A 23911-nucleotide genomic window follows, 5' to 3' on the forward strand; every position below is an offset into this window, starting at 1 on the left:
TTGCAGCCCAAATGGTCTTACTCAGAACTGGTAGCAGCTCAGGGGGCAATTCAACATTCCATTCAACTCCCTTCTTAATCTTCAGTTGGCAGTTCGGCTCCCTCAATTCCAGTTTAGTGAAGACATTTCCCCTTGCCAAATAGCCCAGGTTGCCATAACAAAAGTTATTAACAAAAACAGCTAAAGCAATCTCTGAAATAGAACCGTATCAGAATAGATCTAGATTTGTCACTTGTGTATGTATAAAGTTCTTTAAAAAAATAATTTGGGGAGGTGGGTTTATACCTCTTGCCTTGGTGTAGTAGCTTTGTAGTTCTCATTTCATTTTTGCAAAACACATTTACTTAGTGTCCTTCTCTCAACTCCTGAATGATAAACAAGTAGATTCAATTAATCTGAGCTTCTTAATGATAAGAAAGGTATTCAATTCTGTTACTTCTGGCCTTGTAGCATTAAAAGAGTTGGATAGTGAAATCAGGATCAATCTCATAATAAGTATAATCAAACACTTTTTAAAAAAAAGAACATGCAGAATTTAATGTTTAACTTTTTAAGTAATTATATATGGGTTCTCTCTGGTCAGTGAATCAGAGAGCATTAAAATGTATACGGTTGTAAAATTAGGAGATTAATTTTCTGCATAAAGCAACATCAGCTGAAATATTTTTTTAATTGCATTTTTATTTTAGTGACTATATATGGCTATTCATTTTAATCAAATAGCTCTAGGCAACTGATAAAAACATAACCACAGCATAAAGCAGCACAATAAATTATAAGGGATAAATATACTGTATAGGTAGTCCTTGACGTATGACCACAATTGACCCCAAAAGTTCTGTTGCTAAGTGAGACAGTTGTTAAATGAATTTTGCCCCATTGTATGACCTTTCTTGCCTCAATTGTTAAATGAATAGCTGGAGTTGTTAAATGAATCTGGCTTCCCCATTGACTTTGCTTATCAGAAGGTCGCAAAAGGGAATCACAGTGCCGTTTGTACAGGTAGTCCTTGACTTACGTCAGTTCATTTAGTGATCATTCAAAGTTACAACGACACTGAGAAAAAGGGACTTAGGATCATTTTTAAGATTTACGACCGTTGCAGCATCCCCAGGGTCACGTGATCAAAATTCAGATGCTTGGCAAATGGTTCACATTTATGAGGTTGCAGTGTCCCACCGGTCATGAACAAGTTGCTGTAGAACATCAGCCTCCAACTTTTGGCCACCAGGGACCGGTTCCATGGAGAGAGGTTTTTCTGTGGACTAGAGGGGACGTGGTTTCATGTGCTACCTACATACCCTGGATGGAGCTTCACTTGTTTCTGCGGCTCAGTTTCTGGCATGCGGTGGACCTGTGCTAATCCATAGGCCAAGGATTGGGGACCCCTGTTGTGGAAGAGTCATTGAACGAACCGATGCCTAAACTCTCAGGTTCCTCCAGATCAGTGGTGGGTTACAAAATTTTTCAGAACCTCTTCTGTGGGTGTGACCTGCTTTGTGGGAGTGCCTTGCTGGCCATGTGACCAGGTGGGAGTGGATTGCTGGCCATGTGACTGGGTGGGCGTGGCCAACTTGTAAAATATGAAACTCACTTAACAACACTCTTGCTTAGCAACCAAAATGTTGGCTCAGAAACTCTGGCATTTGAAGCACACGAGTCTTAAAGCTGTCACGTTAGAAGACCCTTGCACCCCTAACCCTTTAGAAAAAGGTGCTCAAACTTGACAGTTTTAAGACTTGTGGACTTCAACTCCCAGAATTCCTCCTCTGGCTCTTCATCTTGATGATGTGCGGACGTGCGGGGTGAGGGAGCTGGATCCAGTTCTAAATGGCACTGTAGATTTGTGGAACCTCTTCTATAGAAGAGGTTAGAACTGGCAGGAACCCACCCCTGCTCCAGATCATGGGCAGGTTCACACAGCAGGAGAGTAATTGTTTTCCTTTCTTCTGATACCTCCTAGAGCAAGACAGTAAAGTTCATTGGGGAAAAGTTCTACAGGGCCTTGTATAATTAATATTGATTCTGTTTTTTGCTGGCATGAAGGATTTTATGTTTATGTCCTGCCAATATTGATTACCTAATTCGTCCTTGTCTAATTGACATACAAAAGCTTTGTCAAACACTTGCTGCTGGATTGCAGCTTGATAGCCCTATGGCCAGAGAGCTTTGCATGAGAAGCCAAACGGTTTCTAAATTCTGGCTTTCTAAAAAAATGTCACGTTAACAAGAAGGATCATTGCAGTTGTGGAACTGCTTGAAAAGTAAAGATTGAGCCTAAACATATGGATCCTAAATTTCAGTAACATCATTCCTATTTCTGATTAAAGTATTGTACTCAAAATTCAGCAAAGTACCCTTAGCAATCTGGACTGAATAATATCAAAATCCTTTAAGATTTTGCATGTACCTAAGACCCATCTGAGAGATGAATTTAGCTTCAGAAAGTATGTTTATGGATATATTCTTGCCTTTATATATGAAAGAAACACGGTCCTTTGTGCTATTATTGGCCTTTTGAAAAATAGATTTAATTTGTTCATGACAAATTCCAGAGGGTTGCAAAGCTATTCTAGGATATTTAAGGAATAAAACCTGGTCTATATTGTTACTTGATATTTGAAATATTTGAATCCCTTTGAGAAAACTATGATTTTGATAATAGAATACTTTACCTTGAGCCTTTCTTCCTTACAGAAAAGTGCTGAAATCTGAGTTGGGGACACAATGACTTTATCATCAGGATAGAGAACTACAGACAGCTATCTAATTTTAATTGTGAAATTATTATTTCATTAAAGTGGTGATCACTGATTTCATCTAGATATTAAAAAGATTACAATCCTTCTTTGTTTTTTTCTGAATCAACCTATTTGCAATGAGGTAGCCACAACTACCACTAACTTACGTAACTGTTTAAAATTTCAAATTAAGCCAAGTAACCACCAATCTATGGATGAAACACATCCCACTAGATTCTTTCTGTAGGGATGGGTTCATAACTGGAATTTAAATTGATAATGGGAATATATAAAGAGTGTATGTGCATTTTTTTCTTCATTAATCATGTCCAATTCTCAGAAACTGCCTGGACAAGTACCTGGAGGGTTTTTTTTGGTCAGGATTTTAGAAGTGGTTTTGCCATTGTCTACTTCCTAGGACAGAGAGAAAATGACTGGCCCAAGATCACTCAGCTGCCTTCGTGCCTATGGCAGAACTAGAATTTATGGTGTCCTAGGTTTTGACCTGATGCTTAACCCCTATACTATACTACCCCCCCCCCCAATGCATTTGTTTATCTGCCAGAAACTGTAAGATATCTCCAGTATGGCTCTTAGTATTTCTTGCCGCATATTGTTTTAAAATGAAACATTGATTCCTTCTAGATTTGCTTATTTCCAATAACATTTCCCAATAAAATTATGCTTATATTTTATTCAGTCCTTTCCAGCTCAGGTTGCCCATAATCTGTGTGACCACAATTACTGTGGTTGCATCTTGTCTGTTGTACTAGTGGTGGCTCAGTGGTTTTTGTCTCAAACTGGGTTTTCTCTGACCTCCTATTTCTAGTCCATTATGGCTTTATCCTATTTAAACTTGGTATACCATCTTAAGCCATACTGGGTTCTTCTAAAGGTACTAGTGTCCTGCTGGACATTGTTGTTTACCTATGCCTGTCAAGTCAAGTGGCATCTACTAGACCAGTGGTCTCCAACCTTGGCAACTTTAAGACCTGTGGACTTCAACTCCCAGAGTTCCTCAGCCTGGGAGTTGAAGTCCACAGGTCTTAAAGTTGCCAAGGTTGGAGACCACTGTACTAGACTACAGAAATGTAGATGATCATTGAACCTTATGCTAACACTTTTTTGTTGCCCTGAATTTCTTGTACTTATTCTTACTCTTTTCATTCCTCAACCCTTCTTTCCTCTATTTTTCAACTAGTTGCTTTAGTTCACATATTTTTCAATTATCCACATTATTATTCCCTTTCTCTATCACCCACACTCCAGATTCTTGGTTAAAGGACCAAATAAGGAAAAAAGAAGAATTCCTAAAATGTGATGGGACAGAAAGGAATGTAAGCCACAGTCCTTCCTCCCACATGGAAGAAATAAAAATATGAGGGGCAGCTTAGAGAACCTCCAGTAGAGAAATGTGTAAGAGCAGATATCAAGATGATGCTGACCTATATTACTATTCAAAAGTAACTACGATGTAAAAAAGATGTCAAATTGCATAAAATATACTTATGTAGTGACAATACTTATCAGAAACAAAAAAAATACAACCTACAGCGAAAGTAAGATTTTTACACATGTGCCCAATATAAGAGCTGCTCCCCTCCCCAAAATAAGTCTTAATTAAGACCCCGCCCAGTCAGGTGCAGGGAGTGCGGCGAGGCGCACGGGTAAAAATTAAGCTAGCGTGAGGGAGGGTGGAGCTGCCCTACTTACTCACACATCCTGACACCTGCCTTGCCGTGCTGGCCCACTTCTTCTGTAGCCGCTTGTGCCGCTTGTGCATGTCGCCCCTGGCCTCTGTTTTGCTGTCACGTCTGCAGCTGAGGAACAGGCTCCAGTTTGATGCACGGGTCACCCCAGGCCTCCATTTCAGCATCAGAGCTCTGGATCAATCGAGGTTAACATACGTAATATGCCTTCCTTCTCCTATTTCCCATACAATAGCAATAATATGGGGAGGTGAATTGGCTGAGAGAGAGTGACTGGCGCAAAGTCACTCAGTTGGCTTTCATGTCCAAGACGGGACTAGAATTGATAGTCTCCTGGTTTCTAAGCCAGTATCTTAACCCACTAGACCATACTGGCTCTTACTTAAAGGTTTTCTTAGAAAGTTTTCTTTATTTTTCATTATGATAGTTCAATAAAGAAAGAACAAAATTAAGTGCAGTTGCAATAGTTTTTTTGTGAGCCTTTGTACAATCTGTCACCATATTGATGAATCCCAGACCACATTCAGTTTATTGGTATTTATTCAGACAGTTATTTGTATTTCTGCATTCCCTGTTTGATGGAAATGAACAAACTATAAATATTTTGCTGAAGTGCACATGATAATAACAGAATTAAGATAAATTAACAATGGAGGTGGGGAAGTATTAACAGCTATATTTTACTGATTCTTTATACAAAGATGTGAATGAAAGGCAACTGCAAAAGAGAGGACTACACAACCCTGTTTTTAGTTATTAAGAGAGCAACTGGACTCTCCTTCCCAGGAAGGGAAACAAATAAGTCAGTTTTTTTCGGAAGGAGAAATAGAAGAAGTTGTATAAAGTAAATATGGACACCTCTATTTTATCTTAAGACAGAATAGCCATATATGCAATATATGCAAAATAAAACAGGATTCACAGTTACAAAGCATGTTTCTGAACTACAGCTCTTGGCATTTGTCATCATTGCTCAATTTAGCAAGCGTGTATTAGGATTTCTTAGGAACATCTGGAAGGATACAGATTCTCTGTGCCTTTGTGAGGCAATTAGACAAAATTGGCTTGAGGCCACATTCAATCAGTGGGCTTTCAGTTAAATTCTCACCCCCCAGTATTAAATCTGCATACATACATTTAGTGTAAATATATACAGTTAGTCCATTGAGTTACATAGATACACATAGAATAAATAGATATCTTTTTATAGTTTAGTTGATAATTGGTTAGTTTGGGCTCTGAATAAAGAACAGGTCTTGGATTATTGCTTTACTCATTCTTCATAAAGCAATCAGTTACAAGATATTTATTGAACAGCATTCTGAACTGAGTATTTTTGTTTTTAATATTGTGGTGAATGCATTTCAATCACAAGCAGTACTTGCTGTAGCGGAACAAATATGTTTGAAATTCACCAGCAGCAATGTCCTTTATGGAGTGGCTCTTTCTTCTTTTCTTCCTTCGTTTCTTTTGCAAGGATGCAAAATATATGTGGTTCTTTGTCTTCTGTATTTTGTGACAAAAGAATTCCCATTTGAATTGCGGTGCTCTATTCAGTCTCCCTCTGAGCCCGTGATTAACAGCAGTCAGTCTTTGCAGTATTCTGACGTCATCCAGTGTATGCATAAGCTATGCTATTGTCTTACGGAGAGCAGGGGTTGTGGATTGCAGTATATAGTCTCTGCTATCTATTTCTGCTTCCCTGCTCAACAGAAGAGACACAGACTATTCCTTGTCTTCCGGATTTTAAAATCAATACTCCTGATTTTTTTTTTTTTAAAAAAAAATTCTGTTGCTACTGCGAAGATTTTTGCTTTAAGGGCAACAAGAAAGGCTGTCTCTAAAGCGAAGCTTGGGAAAACATAAAACCTGCCAGTTGGATAGCTGTGGGAACTGCATTGTCTGGCTTCATGATTCCTGCTGTGTAGCAGTCTCATCCCTTCTCTTATAGATTCCCTCTATCTCTCTCCCTTTTAACCCATCCTTTGAAGCATCTGGAGCCAGCCATGTTTGGCACTGAGTCGTCATGTAAGTAAATGGGATGCCTGACTTTGTATTTCTGTTTTTGGAACAGAACTTGCTCTGTGGTTTCGATCCACAGGCAACCACGATCTGATACGCTGAATAGCAGCCACGGAATATGTTATTCTGGTTTAAGAAACTGGGGATGCTGTGAAGGTTTTATCCAGCTTTCTCTATGCATGTCTTTGACACTGGCTGCAAGGCAGGGTAGAATGGATAGGGATGCTGCCGAATCCAGGCTACTTGGAAAAACACTGGGATTGCTCTTGAAGGTGTTCAACCTGTGTGGATATCTGTGTATCTTTGAGATGCTCTCTCTCTCACACACACACCATTATGGCAGATACAGTCGTTTCTAAAGGTTTATTAATGAAGGCATTTGAAATACTGTTGGATTATATGCTGGAAAATTAGAATGTATTTAATTTAACAAAAGAGTTGTAGCTTTATGGTATGAAAGAATGAACATTTCTGGGGGGATGCTTTGTTTTAGCTTGCTTTACTGATGTTTTGGGGTGGAGTGGAAAGGGCAAGCATTTGGGATACAGTAACAGGAAGATAATGCCAGTCGTTTGTGGCATACAGAAATTTGCAAGCTCCATCTGGTGTAGCAGAGACAGTATGGATGCCTATCTCTGAAAACGGGATGGATTTATTTCCTCTTTAAAGATTTTTTTGGGAGAAATCTAAAATAAAAGATGATTGTGATGAGTGTTCATTCCTAATAACATTGTTGATGATAACATGGATATATAAGAGCCAGGGAACATTAATAACCAATGAGGCTATTAACTAACATAAAAATAATAATTAGATACTATGGAATTCTTCAAAAAGAATTTCATGATATAAATGTTTATGGGAATCAGTTTATTTTCCTTTCTAGTTAATCTGAAGAGATTACAGAGATTATAGATCATTCAGAACAATAACATTTTAGGAAATCGGACACTTAAAAAACGATGGTTTCAAAGGGTTAATTGATTCTTTTGAATTAGCTTCCCACTCTTTGTAACACAATGCCTGCTCAAGGTCAAGGCAGAACAAAATGCATCATCGCCTGTACATTGTTAGAGATTTCTTCCTTTCTCTTCCCCTAGAAATATTTCACCCATGTCATCATTTAATTTAAATTGATGTTTGCTTTTTTAATACATTTAACAGACGATATTGGAAATAAAACCGTAAATGCTTTTAATCTCATGAAATAGCACTTCCTTAAATATCTGGGCAATGTAAATTATAAGAAGCCTCATAAGCAGTTCCAGAAGAAAAAGGAAATAAACTTGGATTATTATTGCAACCTTTGTACTAAGGATATATTCTGTAATTATGGCTAATGGTGAATAGGGATATATAATAAATTGTCCACAGCATAAAGGATTTTCTCATTGTTTACTGAACTATCTAGTGGATCATCAATGTGCTGCTTAACCAACTGCTATTCTCGTAACAGCTGGGCAAGCCTTTGTTACTATGACATCCAGATTAATGAATTTTCTATTTTAAAAGAGTATGTGATGCAATTAAAGCTAAGAGCTATATATTTTATAAAATGTATATTTTCTTTTATTAAAAGCAACAAATAAAAAACATTGTTCTTGAGAATTCCACAAACAGAAAATTAGGAAGAGTTAAATGCTATTTTATTCAATTGTACAAACATTTCTGCTCAGATATTAACACCATCACTACTGATCATAGAGAGTTTTGCAAGGGTTTTTCATTTTCCTTTTTATATATTAATAGCTGCAGGCAGCCATATATTTGCACTTAACTGTGTTGAAAACCTGAGGTTTGCGGAATGCAAGGTTCTGTTCACTCAATGTGGAAATGATGAATTACAATTTAAAGGAAACTTAACACTGATTTAGTAGCATTCTTCAGTAGTATGTTACTTTGAAAAGTGTTCCAAAAGACTGTTAGTCTTTATGCATTATAAGATAAAGTCATTCCTTCCTTGATCTTTTCTTTTAGCCCCAAACCTCCCATTTTTTTTGGAATGGACTTGCTTCTTATATCAATCCCCATTCATGTTGACCTTACTGATTTTGGTAGGAAACATTTTTAGGTTGTCTATTCCAGTGGCTCCTAACCTTTTTGGGACCAGGAACAGCCTCCGTGGAGAAAGGTTTTTCTATGGACTGGTGACGATTTGGTTTTGGCTGATGCCTGCATGCCACAAATAGGGCTTTGATTGTTTGCATGGCCCAGTTGCTGGCGTGCTGTGGACAATGCCGGTCAACGCACCGGGGGTTGAGGACACCTGGTCTATTCTATCCAATTTTTGAATTCTTGTACCCACATTATTTCGGAATTTCTTCTATCTTTTGCACCATAATATGGAAATTACTATTCAAAATTTGATAAAATCTGCTGAATGAAGAGTGAATCAAATACTGTTTTGAGAAGGCAACCAGCATAGACACAACTCTTTCAAAATTCTTCATGGAAATCTGGTGTCGGCATTTTGAGAAGATGCATTTTTGTTGTTAGAAATAGGGAAGAATTATGGGTTAGTGAGAGTCTTCAACCAGGAAGTATTCAAATCTTCAGTAAGGAAGTAAGAAGCTACTGCCATCTGGCTTAGTAATTTTTTAAAAAAACTTTTCTGCAAATATATTTCTCAGAGCTTTCCATTAGTGTAATTACTTTATATGAGTTACTGTGTTCTTAACAGTAGTTGTAGTTTAATATCCTTTGAAAATCCTCCCAGATCTATGTTTAGAATAGATATGAAAGATATTTCGATTGTCCTTCTATCCTGATGATGCTTAAAACCATAAAAGCTACACAGCACAGAACTTCAGTCTATCCATACTATTTCTAAACAATCGTGGACATAGGGGAAAGAGTCTTCCATGCAAACCATTTGCCATCATAACTTCTATGCATCAACAGACAAATAGCTGCAAAGGATTGCAAAAATGTATAAAGTTATAATGTTAGGGTTCTTCCTTAAAAGTAGTCATTCTTAAGGACTTTTCAATATTTTGCATTCCTTTAAAAATAAATTTACAGTGAGGATTCCATTTTGTATAAATATGGCTTACTTTCAGAAAATACTGCCATCTTAGATGGCCCAATTCTGAAAGCAATCATTAAGCATGGAAATCTAAGGGCCTACCTTAGCTATATGAAAAAGAACAAGTGATGCTGTAAAATGCCCCAGATTCAATCAGATAAAAGATTAGTTTATGTTGGAAAACTGCCAGCCAGGCAAGGAGGAGGAATCAAGCTGAGAATAAGCCCTGAGTCTTACACAGCTGCAAAAGACCTAGGCCTGATCTCCCCCCCACCCCCAAGTTCCTTGAACCTTATCTGTTTGTTCCTAATGGAAGGAAAGCAGTCTGGGAGATTATTGTACTACAGGTAAAACATAATAAAGTAATCCACTTGAACTCTTCATGTATGGATCTGGTTGATTGCACCTGATAGTCTATGACTCTTAGAAATCATTGCTAGTCATTGGAAATATTTTTTTCTGATGAGGCTTGCATTCCCTTGGGATGCAAGGGAATGCAATTCTCATTAGGGGATGCATTAAAGTAGATGCTTTGCCAGATTCAAAGGCAGATGAGGTCACCCTGTTCCAGCACTGCCTGTCTTCTTTCTCTTACTCTGCCATCATGTCTTTTTATCCCTTTGCTCATATCAACATCCAAGTGTCCTAGAACATTCGTAATTCTGAAACTCTCTGAATGATAATATTAAAAGAATTGAACAAATATTATGTACATTTGGGTTCAGAAAAAATGTTTTAGTCTTGACTGGAATACTAAAGATTTGAAGCAAGATGAATATCCTTAAAGAGAGCATTTAATAGATGAGGCATCTCTAGTGAAACAGCTATTTGCTATCAGTTTGCATTCACAAGACTGGTCTGGTAATCTGCTGAAATACGTCAAGGAAACCTCACAGCATTTAACAAGTTCATATCCCAAGATGTTTCTAACTTGAAAGATTAGTATCTCAACCTTGAATTGTGCTTGGAAACAGGCAAATAGTGAATTGATGAGATCTAAGTAAGACAACTCCCCCCCCCCCCAAGACATCACTGGAGACAATCATGCACTGGCTCAAATTGATTGCTTTTTTGCCTTCCAGAAACTTGTTTTCCCAGAAACCTGCTCCTCCATCTTTGTTCTTCGTGAGAAGAGTATGGTGGGATGAGGCAAATAAGATGTCACCTTTTCCAAAATTAAATATAAGCTGATCAGTTGGCTACACCTGGCTATAACTCTTTGGTGCAAGACTCTTGGGGCTTGCTATGCTTAAGAATTACATGCTATGTGGACTTCATAGGCCAATAAGCTTTGCATTTTGTCATGGGGACAAAAACTCAATCTTTGCACTTACTGACAGGAAAATCTGGATCTCTGAAGCACTTTTGGTGGGGATTTAGACATCCACTCCAATGCCAGTTCTTTGATGCTAATAGGCAGTATGATTTGATGATTGCTGCAACATCATATTACTACTTCAAAATACTGTTTGATGTTCAGTTAGTGTAGTCACATGTTTCCTGGAGCTTACCAGCAAGAAAATCTTCCACAAGACCAATATTTTGGAGACAAATATAACTTGCTGGGTGAGGTTCTACTCTTTCCAGCAACCAAAGCAGAAATGGCCATTGTGGTATATACTTGTAGCTCTGCAGCTGGATAGGGAAACACTCTTCCAATAAGTAGACTGAAATTCAGATGGTCACTCTCAAAAGACTTCTTCAGGGGCACTAAAATATTTGGGAGGGGATTTTCTTCCAGTTTCCCATGGACAACACCACTTTCTTGCCAGATTACCTTCATCCAACTTCAGACTGTCGCAGAACCATGTTGGTAACAGGATGAAGGCTCTGCTTTGAGAATACTTCCTTTCCAAAAGGAAGATGAGCTGTTCATGAACAAGAGCGAGAAGGATATGCTGGATGAGCTGTTAATGAATATCCTTTTTAATTAGCAGAATGCAAGCAACTGACTGTTTTCATACCCCAGTAGTTTCCCCGTGTGTATAGTATTTTCTAACATTCTTCAATTATGAAAGGCTATATTTTCTTTTTAAATAACTATCATTACAAACCTTTATTCACAAAATCTATAAAATAACAACAACTAAAGAAGATAAAGCCTGAAGGATCTTCGTATTCAAGTACGGAATGCCATATTGAGGTATGAGGTACACTGGGTCAGAGACAAACACCCTGAGACTGGACTCTTTATGTTGTAGGAACTTTACATAGATATAATCACTCCTCCTTTCCAAAGTGCAATGTTCTAAGCCCACAATGCCACAAAGATGAAAGAAAAATAAATAAATCTATTTTCTATAAATAAGGCTTGGGTCGTACAATTGGAATATATACAGTTGAGTATGTGAGATTGTATCAAGTTATACAGCACTCTAACATAGCAATCTAGGCACTAAAAGTTTGGACAAAAGTTTGAAATCTTTCAGAGGCTTAACACATTCAGTTTATCTCTTTAAAATATCAATTTCCAGAGTAGGTCTGCTTTTGCTCAGCATGTGGTTGTTGCCAAAAAATAAGTGTGTCCTTGAGCAACACTTTCTGCACCTTTGAATTAGAAATGCAAACAAGACTGAAAGAAGTGAAGCTGGAAAAGGAACTAAGCATTGCTTGCAATCAACCCTTCTAGTTTTCTGCACTGACAAGATCTGGAAAAGGAAAGGCAGAAACTTCTGTATGGTTTAAAATACCAATGGAAATTATGCTTAGCTGTTTTGTCATCTCAGTGCTAACTGCGTCCATCCATGGTTAGATTAACAATATAGCTACCCATACTGAATGGCACTCGAGATTTAACAAATGCATCAAAGAATAACTGGGTGAAATCTAGTAATATCAATATCCTAATATTTCTAAGGTAAAGGTAAAGATTCCCCTCGCACATATGTGCTAGTTGTTCCCAACTGTAGGGGGCGGTGCTCATCTCCGTTTCAAAGCCGAAGAGCTAGCTCTGTCCGAAGATGTCTCCATGGTCATGTGGCCGGCATGACTAAACACCAAAGGTGCACGGAATGCTGTTACCTTCCCACCAAAGGTGGTCCCTATTTTTCTACTTGCATTTTTACATGCTTTTGAACTGCTAGGTTGGCAGAAGCTGGGACAAGTAACGGGATCTCACTCCATTACATGGCATTAGGAATTCGAACCGCTGAACTCCCGACCTTTCTGATCAAGAAGCTCAGTGTCTTAGCCACTTAGCAACGGCATCCTCCTTTACTATTTCTACTAATATCAAATTGATAATTGAATGAAAATATAAGGAATACCGTATATACTTGAGTATAGGCCGACCCGAATATAAGCCGAGGCACCTAATTTTACCACAAAAAACCTGGAAAAGTTATTGACTCGAGTATAAGCCTAGGGTGGGAAATGCAGCAGCTACCGGTAAATTTCAAAAATAAAAATAGATACCAATAATGTTTTTGAATATTTATTTCAAAGAAAAACAGTAAACTAGCGGTGTATTCAATGAAACACTTCACTCACCTCATGATGCTGATGTCCCGCTGTGATGATGATGTCCCGTGCAGCCGCGGGAGCGATGTCCCACCTCCTATGACACACGGCACAGTGGTTCCTATCATTGGATCACTGTACCAGAGGAGCTATGTGGCTGCTTGCCATAACAAGGAGGAGGTGGGACATCGTTGCAGAGTGGCAGGAGGGGGAGGAAGGGGAATCGTAAGACAGCCCTGCATTACATTAGAATGTGAGGAGGGGGGATGGTGCGGTGCGCGCTGCGCGGCAAACTGACACAGAGGGAGGGGAAACTCACAGGGGCGCCGGGCCATTCACGAGCGTCACCCAACAGCATGGCCTCGCCCCTTTTTCTCCTCCATTTCGGGCAAATTTTTCACTGACTCGAGTATAAGCCGAGGCGGCTTTTTTCAGCCCAAAAAATGGGCTGAAAAACTCAGCTTATACTCGAGTATATACAGTATATGGGATATAACTCTATGAGTGTCAATGACTTATTTTTGGATTAGGTTTTGTTGCAAAGGTAAAACTGACATTTATTCAGTGTTTCTTCGCAATGCAATGAGAGTTTTTTGTGGGAGGGGGCTGTGTCTCCAGAGCATATATATTAATGTAGCATGAATATGAAATAATAATGTACATGAAGGTAAAGCATTTAAGTTTTTTTTAAATGCAATCTCCAATACTGTGGGTCATATTGCTTTATACTTCTTTGCCTATTGAGTGTTTCAGTTTTCAGTTTTCTGTTTTCCCCAAACCATGGCAATCTTTAGATGTCCCGTTTTCTTAACTGAAACCCTCAATTACATAGCTTCCCATTTTTTGTCTTCTCCTCAGATGGCTGAACCATCTTCTATTAATAATCTATGCAGAAAATTACTGGCATGAGCCCAGTGCCATAGACTATTGTACAATGTGATCTGTATAGTATACTGCTTCAGACTAAATTAGGAGCCGCATTTAAAAGACTGCCAATTCAGAAAGAAGAATAAGAATGGCTTGGTGATCTTTTGTATTAGCCCGGCCAGTACTTAATACTGATAGTCATTCATCTGAGATGGTAGCAATATACTTGAATACAATCTGTGTGGCACCATGTGCCCTTGCGCTATTCTCAGCAACTCTGAAAATGAGGTATTTCCATTTCATTTGCATCTCTCTTTTTAAAGTAAATAAACAAGTATAACTAGTTCATTTGTGTTCCTAAAATTCATTAAGCCTGTCTACAGAGGAGTCTTTTTCACTCCCATGTAATGTATTTTTTAATGGCATTGTTCAAGGATTAAAGAGGTAGTCAGATATGCTGCAGCAGCTTTTCTTGGGCTAATGTGCAAATTTTTATTCATTCTGACTTTGCCACTGGCATAATCTATAAGCTTCAATTTTTAGTGCTAAACTTCTAGTACAAAAGAAACAATATTATTAGCTTTTCGCTTCCACATACAGAAAAAAATTGTGTGTGTGTATTTGTGTGTGTGTGTGTAGTGATTAACTGATATACTATTCAGTGAGATGAACAAGGGAGTGTTACCAAGATCATACACAACGTTTTGGGAATGAGGCTGGGATAACATAAAATACTCTATATCTAGCAACATTAAGCACTCTAGAGAAAATAAGTCTGATTTGATTATTACATGTAGTTCTTGTCCTTAGCATTTAGCTTTGGTTTTTCCCTCCCAAAGAACCAAGGAAAATAAACCAAGTTTTTTCTAAGATGAGATTTAGTTGCTTTGAGACAAGGAGCTATAAAATAGAGATCTAAGTTAGATTCACTAACAATAAGTCAATAGATTGTGATATTTAAATATTTCTTAACAGGCAAATGGAGCATAGTTATTTATATTTAAGGATATACTGGTGTATTTACTTTTAGCATTTCAATTTACTATTTTTTTTCTAGAAAATATTTAGTCAAAATATGCATCTATATATTATTTATATAAATATATACTATATTGCCAAAAGTATTCGCTCACAACTGATTCTGATTAGAATCTGAATGGGTGAGTGAATACTTTGGCAATATACGTAGTGTAACAGTAAATATGGGTTTTTTGTTTTAATATGCAGGCAAAACACTATTCACAATTCTCACAGTCCTGTGGGTCCCGTTAAGTAGAGATATAAATCTTTTATTTATTCATTACTTCAACATCTCTGCTGCTCCATTCCCGGAGGTATTGTCCAGGGACATATGTAAATATTGTTACATTTGATGGTATCTTTGATCTAGTCCTTTCATTTGTATTAATGTTAGGTATGCATTTTAAAACCATTCCCAAAAAATATTATTAATAATAGTGAAATAAATGTCCCCATGTATTCCCCCTTTTTGTGGGCCTTGGGATGCTCCAAATAGGTTGTGAGCTATGCTGGCTGTAGTGTATTCCAGTGTTTTTCAACCACTGTGCCGCGGCACACTAGTGTGCCGTGACATAGTATAAGGTGTGCCGTGGGAAAAACACTTTATATATAGTCAATATAGGCACAGATTTAAATTTTTTAAATATTTTCTAATGGTGGTGTGCCTCGTGATTTTTTTCATGAAAAAAGTGTGCCTTTGCACAAAAAAGGTTGAAAAACACTGGTGTATTCTACCAGAAAGGCAGTGGTGGGTTTCAAAATATTTTAGAACCTCTTCTGTAGTTGTGGCCTGCTTTGTGGGAGTGGCTTGCCAGCCATGTGACTGAGTGGGAGTGGCTTGGCAGTAATGTGACTGAGTGGGCATGGTGTAAAATATGGTGAAACTCACTTAACAACGCTCTTGCTTAGCAACCAAATTGTTGGCTCAGAAACTCTGACATTTGAAGCACGCAAGTCTTAAAGCTGTCAAGTTACAAGACCCTTGCACCCCTAACCCTTTGGAAACCCCCCCCCCAGGGGTGTTTAAACGTGACAGCTTTAAGACTTGTGGACTTCAACGGTTGGGCAGGGGGAGGGAGCTGGAACCGGTTTTAAACAGCCCTGTAGATTTGTGGAACCTCTTCTATAGAAGAGGTTAGAACTGGCAGGAACCCACCCCTGCAGAAAGGTCACCCATGCCAGACAATTCTTAGGAGAAGGATCAGACTAAGTGTATCCACCAAGCCATTTAATATGGTGAGAAAATGGGGGAGGGGGGAATCTATACCACATGACATGTTAGAGTTTCTGGGCATCGGTCAACAAGTGACAAGGAGGTATGACTGGGCAACCAGTTACTGGAAAAACAACTATCATCAAGCAAAAGTTTACTATGTTTTAAAATTGTATCACGATGGCCTCATGTTTTAAACTGGAACCAACAAAGCTGGAATACTTAAAGTGAATGTTTGAACAGCAAAAAAGATTTTATCCAGATTCAAATACCACACTAAACAACAATTAGCAGATCACAAGAGATTCATCACCAGATATAAAATATTCAGAAACAGAAACAAAACTAGAAGAGATTCATAAACATTGTGAAAACAATAATAGGAAAAAAAATCAGAATTGGCAATATAAAGAATTGGCAATATAAAGGAGGCAACTGGCATGACCACACAAAGTATAATTACACAAAACTGTAATAACATAGCCAAGGCCTCCTGACAAGAAGAATTAAAAATGAAGATTATGGCATATGCAGAATTATCAATAGACGGGGAAAAGACTGCCAACATTGAAAGTAGTGCACAAAAAAGACCTGACATCTATAGTGAAAGATATGACTAAAGTGCTTGCAAAAGTTAAAATAACATCAAATGAACAGACCAATCAGATTGCCTACAGAACAGCTGTGGTGGTTATAGATGATCTAGATCAGTGGTCTCCAACCTTGGCAACTTTAAGACCTGTGGACTTCAACTCCCAGAGTTCTTCAGCCAGCTGGCTGAGGAACTCTGGGAGTTGAAGTCCACAGGTCTTAAAGTTGCCAAGGTTGGAGACCACTGATCTAGATATACAAATTAGAAAAGCAAAATTGTATTCAATCCCAAAGTGAAGATCAGACTGGAGGCCAAAAAAATAAAATTAAAAAAAAAACATCAGGTACAAATAATTTAAAAACACAAAAATGTTTAAAGAATGAAGGATAAGGCAAGGCTAAAATAAATATTGACTACTACCAGAAAAAATTGAAATATTAAAGTAACAAATAGCAAAAAATCTGGAAAGATTGATTGCTATGTGGCACAAATTAGCCAATTTATGCAAAATAACTATTTCAATCAGACCAAAGGCGATTCTACCAAAGAGTAAATGGCAATAGAAATTCTGAAAAACAAAAACCAATCAAAAAGGAAACAATCTAGTTTTGGAAAAATCTATGAGAAACTCAAAAAGACTATGATAAAAATGCTGAATGGAAAAGGAATTAGAAGGTGGATTTAGTAAAAAAAAATCAAATGGAAGACCTTAAGAGCAGTAATTGATAAAATCTAGAAGCAAGAATTAAAAACTGGATATCTCCTGGAAATGATCAATTGCATGACTTTTGGCTCAAATACACAGGGACATGCAGTCAGGGGAGGCAGGGGAAGCAGAGCCTCACCACTGTCATCATGAAAAGAAAAAAAAAAGTAAAAGGAAAAAGGCTGAGTCAGTGGATGACTCTGCTTAGTGCTTAACTGTTTAAAAAAGCCTCTAAAAACGCCCTCTACAGGAGGAGGCAGGAGAACCACGTGCCTCACCTAGTCTGACTTTATGATCACTCGAGCAGAGTTAAGCCAGGGTTAAAAGCCAAAATATCCCTGAGGCAGATGAGGCACGTCATTCTCTTGCCTCCCCTGTAGAGGGCATTTTTAGAGGCTTTTTTAAACAGTTAAGTGACTTTCGGCCGCCTGTCAGAACTCAAGCAAGTAAAAGAAAGAAAGCGTTTTAGACAGTGGGATGTCAGTGGAGAGAAGAGAATGCTCAGGCATTCTGTCCTTTCCCCCGACACCCCACTGCCTAAAGCACTTTCTTTCACTCGCCTGTCAGAGCTCAGGCAGGAGAAATAAAGAAAGCATTTTAGACAGTGGGGTGTCGGAGGAGAGGACTGCCTCACCAACCATAAACCTCACCGTATGTCACTGCAAATACATGATAGCTTGCATCCAAATATAGCTAATATAGCTAAATGGCAATGAATTTCATAAAGAAGACATCAGTGACTAGTTAATAACTGAAAAACCTATCTGATTCAAAAAGACCCAGCGAAAGGGACAACATCAGGAAAATATTGGCTGATAATATGCTTTCCTACAATGTTTAAATTACTCACAGACATGATATGGACAGCTTCCAAGATTATTTAGTAGAAAATAATATCCTTCCAGTAGAACAGAAAGGAAACAAAATGAAAGCAGAGCTACAAAACACTTGATTGATTGGAGAATTACAAAAACTGAAAAACAATTTACACATTGTCTAGATCAGGGGTGTCAAACTCAATTTCATTGAGGGCCACATCAGGGTTGTGTTTGACCTTGGCAGGGAGTGGGGAGGTGTGGACGGTTTGATGTCGCTCATGTTTAAGCTCTCTAGAAAGTGAGTGGGCATATTTGAATTGTGAGCTGCCCTGAGTTCCCCCAGGGAAAAGGGTGGCATATAAATAAACTACTCATACTCATACTTATTTGGGCTGCAAAATGCCGAGGTAAGAGACAAATTAACATCTTGACTGAGGACTAATCCCATGCTATCTTTGTTCAGCCCTTGCTGCAGGGAGTTTTTGCCTATGAGTAGAGCTATCTATCTCTTTATCTCTTAAGTGCTGACATCTGCTGTGGGCTATTAAGGAAGGTGGGGGGGCTGCTTTCTCTCTCTAAGAAAACACACTTCTCCATTTCTCATCCAGGGAAATATATTCTTCTTTTTAAATATTTCTCAAAATATTTCATACTTCTAGGAAAAGGGTGGATGCCAACTTTCTACAATTGGTGCCATGTTACTATGTCATATTATCATGAGAGCAAACTATAACAAATTGGAAGGAGGATCCACTTATTATCAGTGAGCAATCATGTAGCTTGGCCACTCTGAAGCAATGCAAGCGACTCCTGTCCCAAAGGTACTTTTTCAAGAGGCAACCAGACTTTCTGGAAACCAAGGATGACCTGGATGACTGAAGAATTCCCATAGACAAGAGACTCCTGTGCTCAGTGAACTGACAAAGCACCCAAGAGAAGCAATCATTAGATCCATTTGCACCACTTAAAGATACCAGCTGGTCTCACTCACCTCACAAGATGTCCTAAGGTAAATCACACAGATTTAAGGAAAAATCACATGCCCTCAGAAAGGCAGTAAAAAAAATCAGACAGAATGCCAAGCTTGCATCCTGCCTCTCAGCCATTTCTTCCATGGCTATGCCAACCCTTCTGTAAATAGCTGTTCAAGCCCCAGAAATAAAAGTCCCACAAAATACTTGAGCGGAGGGGAAGACAACTCCGGAGAAACTCAGCTACAGACAGAAAGTTTGGGTGTACTAAGAACCATTAAGGCTGTTACAATGTAACAAAGCTTAACCCAGAAGCAGTTTCTGAAAACACTTAAAGCGTGTGTGTGTGTGTGTGTGTGTTTAAAATAAGGATTAGGCTAGAAATATAGGCACATTAGAAACTTTCCTTCCTGCATTTCTTGCAGGATTAGCCATGTAAAGTGGGAAAAGATTTTTTTCCAACAACCAGTTCTCCGAACTGCTTAGAAAATTAACATATGGTTCAGGAGAACTGGTGCGAACCGGCAGGAGCCCACCACTGACACAATTCCAAGAGCAGTTTCCTTTGTACTACTCAGATGACTCTGCAGTCCTAGATAAACTTCCAAGTGGTCTCAACGACTCTAAAAGAATGTTTGCAAGCAATATAAATCTTTCTATCCCCCATCATCCAGTCAGAGCTGAAAAGCTTCTTGGATGAAAAGTGAAATGTATTTAAAGAAAAAACAGAAATTTCAGTTGTCTCTTTAAAAAGTACCTTTGGGAAAACCTTTGGATGACTGAAAATCTCTATAGACATGTTGTTCTGGATGTAATTGAGATTGGCTATATCACTGAATTCTCCTTGGAATATTACTTTTTGTGTCAATTTTGCTAGACGAAAAGAATTTAAGTGTTCCTATTTCTGTGAATGTAGAAATAGCTTCAAGGTGTAACCCTTATAATTATAGGAAATTGAAGCTTTGCATGGTAAATTCCTTTGCTCCAACTAAGTCAGTCAGGATTTCATAAGTATACTGATTATAGTATATTAGCTTTGTTTCTAAGTCTTTTTTAAATGTACATTTCATCTGCGTAAGATGAAGCATTTGGAAAAGGAATGGTGCACACAAATCAGAGAATGGGGTTTTCCAAAGCACTGCAAGAATGGGGCTCCTGCTGTTCTCCAATTAGTGCACCCATTATGGCTGCTGCAGTATTCACATTTTGATCACATGATACTGCAATGGTTGTAACATCAAGCACGGATCTTAAGTCCATTTTTTTCAGCACTATCATAGCACTGAACGGTCACTGAATAGTCATCAGTCAAGGTTTACCAGCAATAATACAATAATAGTTTACTGGCCTTCTCGTTTAATTTTATATGTTCTACTTTTATTTTTCTTTGCATTTGTACCATGGGTGGCATTCAGCAGGTTCTGAGCAGTTCTGGAGAACTGGTAAATACTGCTTCTGACTGGCCCTGCCCCCATCAATTCTCTGCCTCCCAAGCCCCAGCTGATCAGAAGGAAATGGGGATTTCGCAGTAACCTTTCCATGGAGTGGGGAGGGAATGGAGATTTTACAGTATCCTTCCCTTGCCATACCCACCAATCCACACCCACAGAATGTGAGAGAAAGAGAGAGGGGAGGGGGAGAGAATATGAATTAATTAATTACCAGCAACTGAGCTTGATTTCAAAGAAACTTACTTTTCTAAAACCTGTAGTAATCTTGTTACAAAAAAATATTTTTCTCTTCTAAAACTTTTATTTCATTTATAAAACTGAATCATTGAGGAGTCTTTTGGATAGCATTTGAAGAATCACCAACACCCAAATATACAGATATTGAAAAACTCACAACTGTTCTTTTATGCTTTTGATTGTTAGCTGCTCATTGCCTTTGCAAATGAGTGGCATTCAAAATAGTAATAAGTATCTGTATTTTTTCTTTTTAAAAAACTGTTAAAACTGAAAAGTGGAAAAACAATAAAAATTAAAAAATGACAATTACTAAATGCTTCATCTCAGAAAGCACCTTTGTCTGTCTTTATATTTTCCATGTATATTGGGCTTGAAACTCCTATAATTTCCCGTTACATGGCCAATTCTGGAAACTGCCTCAACACAGACAATGTGGGGAAAACAATTTGGTAACAGCATTCCATGTGCCTCGGCGTTTAGTCATGCCGGCCAAATGACCACGAAGACGTCTTCGGACAGTGCTGGCTCTTCGGCTTTGAAAGGGAGATGAGCACTGCCCTGAGTCAGGAACAACTAGCACATGTGTGCGGGGAACTTTTACCTTTTACTTTTTATCTTGAGAAAAGAAGGTCTTCACAGGACTTTTGCAATTTTCTAGAAGAAATTGCACCTTTGTGTAAACATATTCCATTATCTTCATTTGGCAGATGGCCCAATTTATTTTTTGAGCGCACCTAACCAGCAGTAATGCAAGCAGCAACCCATCCCTGATTAATAGTACGTTTATTGTGAGATGATAGATGGGGAAAAGCAAACTAGTATTCCTACAATTGCAAAGAGACAGACAAAAAAATAGCTTTTAAATACTGGAGCACAAGAAAATTTACATGACCAAATCTTATCACCATAATTTGCAAGCAGGTTACTTTATTTGGAAGATAAATTTATATTTATTCTAAGCACCTGCAAAATAAGTAATCCATAGTCCAGCAAACATACTGACCTTTATTTAAAACAAGTCATTCATTTTATGTTGTCTTGCACATCTGTACTTCTAAGCACATTTTGTTTATTTTTTGGTTATCTGTTGAACTTTCACATGATATGTCACCAAAAGTTAATATTTGATTTTCCCATCTGGTGTTTTGCTTTACAAAACCTATTTGCCTTCCTGTTTGCCATTTCAGATTGCAGAAACATTATAATAAAACAAAGCAAAACAGAAAATAAATACGAGTTTCAAGTTCAGAACTCTTTATTGAGAAATATGAGGGAAGCATTTTTTTGTCCAGGAAGAAAAATACTCAGAAAATTTTAGGGGCTTAAATGACTTAAGTCAATCAACAAATTCTTAAAAGACCAGCAGTGTTTGACTACGTACTGTACAAGGGATATAGTGGCCTGTACATTTTCCATGAATAAATACTCGGTGACTTTGGTGAAAAGGCAAACAACACAAAACTCTGAAATGTATTATTTATACAAATAGGAGTTCCATTGTGAACAGCAAGGTTCCATTATCATAATTTTTGAAAAAGAGCTTAAATTGTTTTTTTCAGATATTGACATATGTTTTTATTCACTATTTGTAACAAATAGGTGCAGAACCTGAATCCAGAACTGAGATGTTAATCAAGCTACCTGCAGGTGAAAAAAAGGATTTCTGACTTTTGTTGCATTTTATAATGCAAAAATCAAAACATTTAAACGTGATTTCATATCAACAAAACAATATAATGTGATACAGGAATCTCTATTTTAAGATTGAAGCCACAATTTTAAGATTGAAGCTACGATGCCCACTTATTTTTGTTGTTCTTGTGAGTCGTGAAGTCGTGTCCATCACGATCCCATGGAAAACATTCCTCCAGGCCTTCCTGTCCTCTACCATCCTCTGGAGTCCATTTAAGCTCACACCTACTGCTTCAGTGATTCTGTCCAGCCACTTTAGGAACTCCGTTAATATAGCAGATTTTGTTTCTGAGTTCATATTATGAGGATTGCACTGTTAATCTTGTTTTAAAACTGTTTATTTCATTTTCATTTTCATTTTATACAATCACTTATATACTGTGCATTTAAAAAAAAAAGGAAAATCAATGAACACAACTCATCTTCCACCATAGGAAAAAACAACAACCCACACACACAAAAAAAAGGAAAAACGGGAAAAATCAACAAACTCTACATTAAACTCAGCTTCCCATCATTTTTAAATCTTAAACAATGTACCTCATTCCTAATTTCAGTTATTTTATTACTTGCAGGATTTCAAACTATATTGAAACCAAGTAAGTTAATTAAATGAAATTCCAGCTAAGGGCCTTATCTCTTTATCTAAATATCCAAACCTTTGATTTATCTCTTTTACCTCCTTCTCTATTAAACCATTTAAACATTCAAATACTTCTCTCGGTTTCCTTTTCTAACTCCTCCCATCCTGCCTTTAACCGTGTCCATATATATATATATTATTTTCATCCGTACTCCTCTTATATTCACCTTCCTGCAGACTCTATGGGTATATCTTTCCCAACATTATATTCAAATAACAATTCATACAAAGATCAGCTTACTTTCTGGCTCAAAGTAAACTCTAATTAAACCTTCACTACCCTCCCATCTACCCCACACTTCCCAGCTCCATTCAACCCGAACCACAATCCAAGAAGATCATGATCTCTGCTCTCCTCACCCTAAAGAATAAATCATGAACAATTAAAGTAGAAATTCAAAGTTATCCATCGAGTCCTGTTTAAGTCCCATACAATATATATTCCAAAATCATCACCACTTCTTTCAGTCTCTTTCAGTCTCAATGTCTCTTTGTCAGTATGCAGCTATGCCGTTTTGCCCAAGACAGAAATCACAAAGTGTTATTCAAATTAAAAATTAAGCAAATGTTTTAGAAGCATAACTAAGTCTTTATTCTCTACTCTTCTGCCCTTCCGGAGGGGGAAAGCAATGCCTCTCGCCTTGTAGCCACGTGTTCCGCTGTTTCTCTTCTCCTTCTCCTTGTATTTCTCCATGTCCGGGTGATTCAGGAAGTCCCGCCTTCAGAATCTTGTAATAGAAATCTC

General features: G+C 37.8%; 1 protein-coding gene across 5 annotated transcripts in view; it reads left to right on the forward strand.

The window, feature by feature from the left end:
• The window catches only part of ST7 (suppression of tumorigenicity 7), a 120840-nt gene that overhangs the window by 16197 nt on the left and 80732 nt on the right, over window positions 1–23911 (forward strand). Inside the window, exon 1 of one of the 5 annotated variants that reach the window (XM_087723638.1) lies at window positions 6143–6478. The exons of the other annotated variants lie outside the window; for them this stretch is intronic. Coding sequence (XP_087579764.1) covers window positions 6457–6478 — 22 coding nt within the window. The 5' untranslated portion in view covers window positions 6143–6456. Of the gene's footprint in view, window positions 1–6142; window positions 6479–23911 lie in introns of those variants that run through there. 5 annotated transcript variants of the gene reach the window in all.

Source organism: Thamnophis sirtalis, unplaced genomic scaffold (genome assembly GCF_051295495.1).
Source record: "Thamnophis sirtalis isolate CommonGarterSnake01/CBP01778 unplaced genomic scaffold, rThaSir2_p1.2 scaffold_9, whole genome shotgun sequence".
In the NCBI taxonomy this organism is placed as follows: Eukaryota; Metazoa; Chordata; class Lepidosauria; order Squamata; family Natricidae; genus Thamnophis; species Thamnophis sirtalis.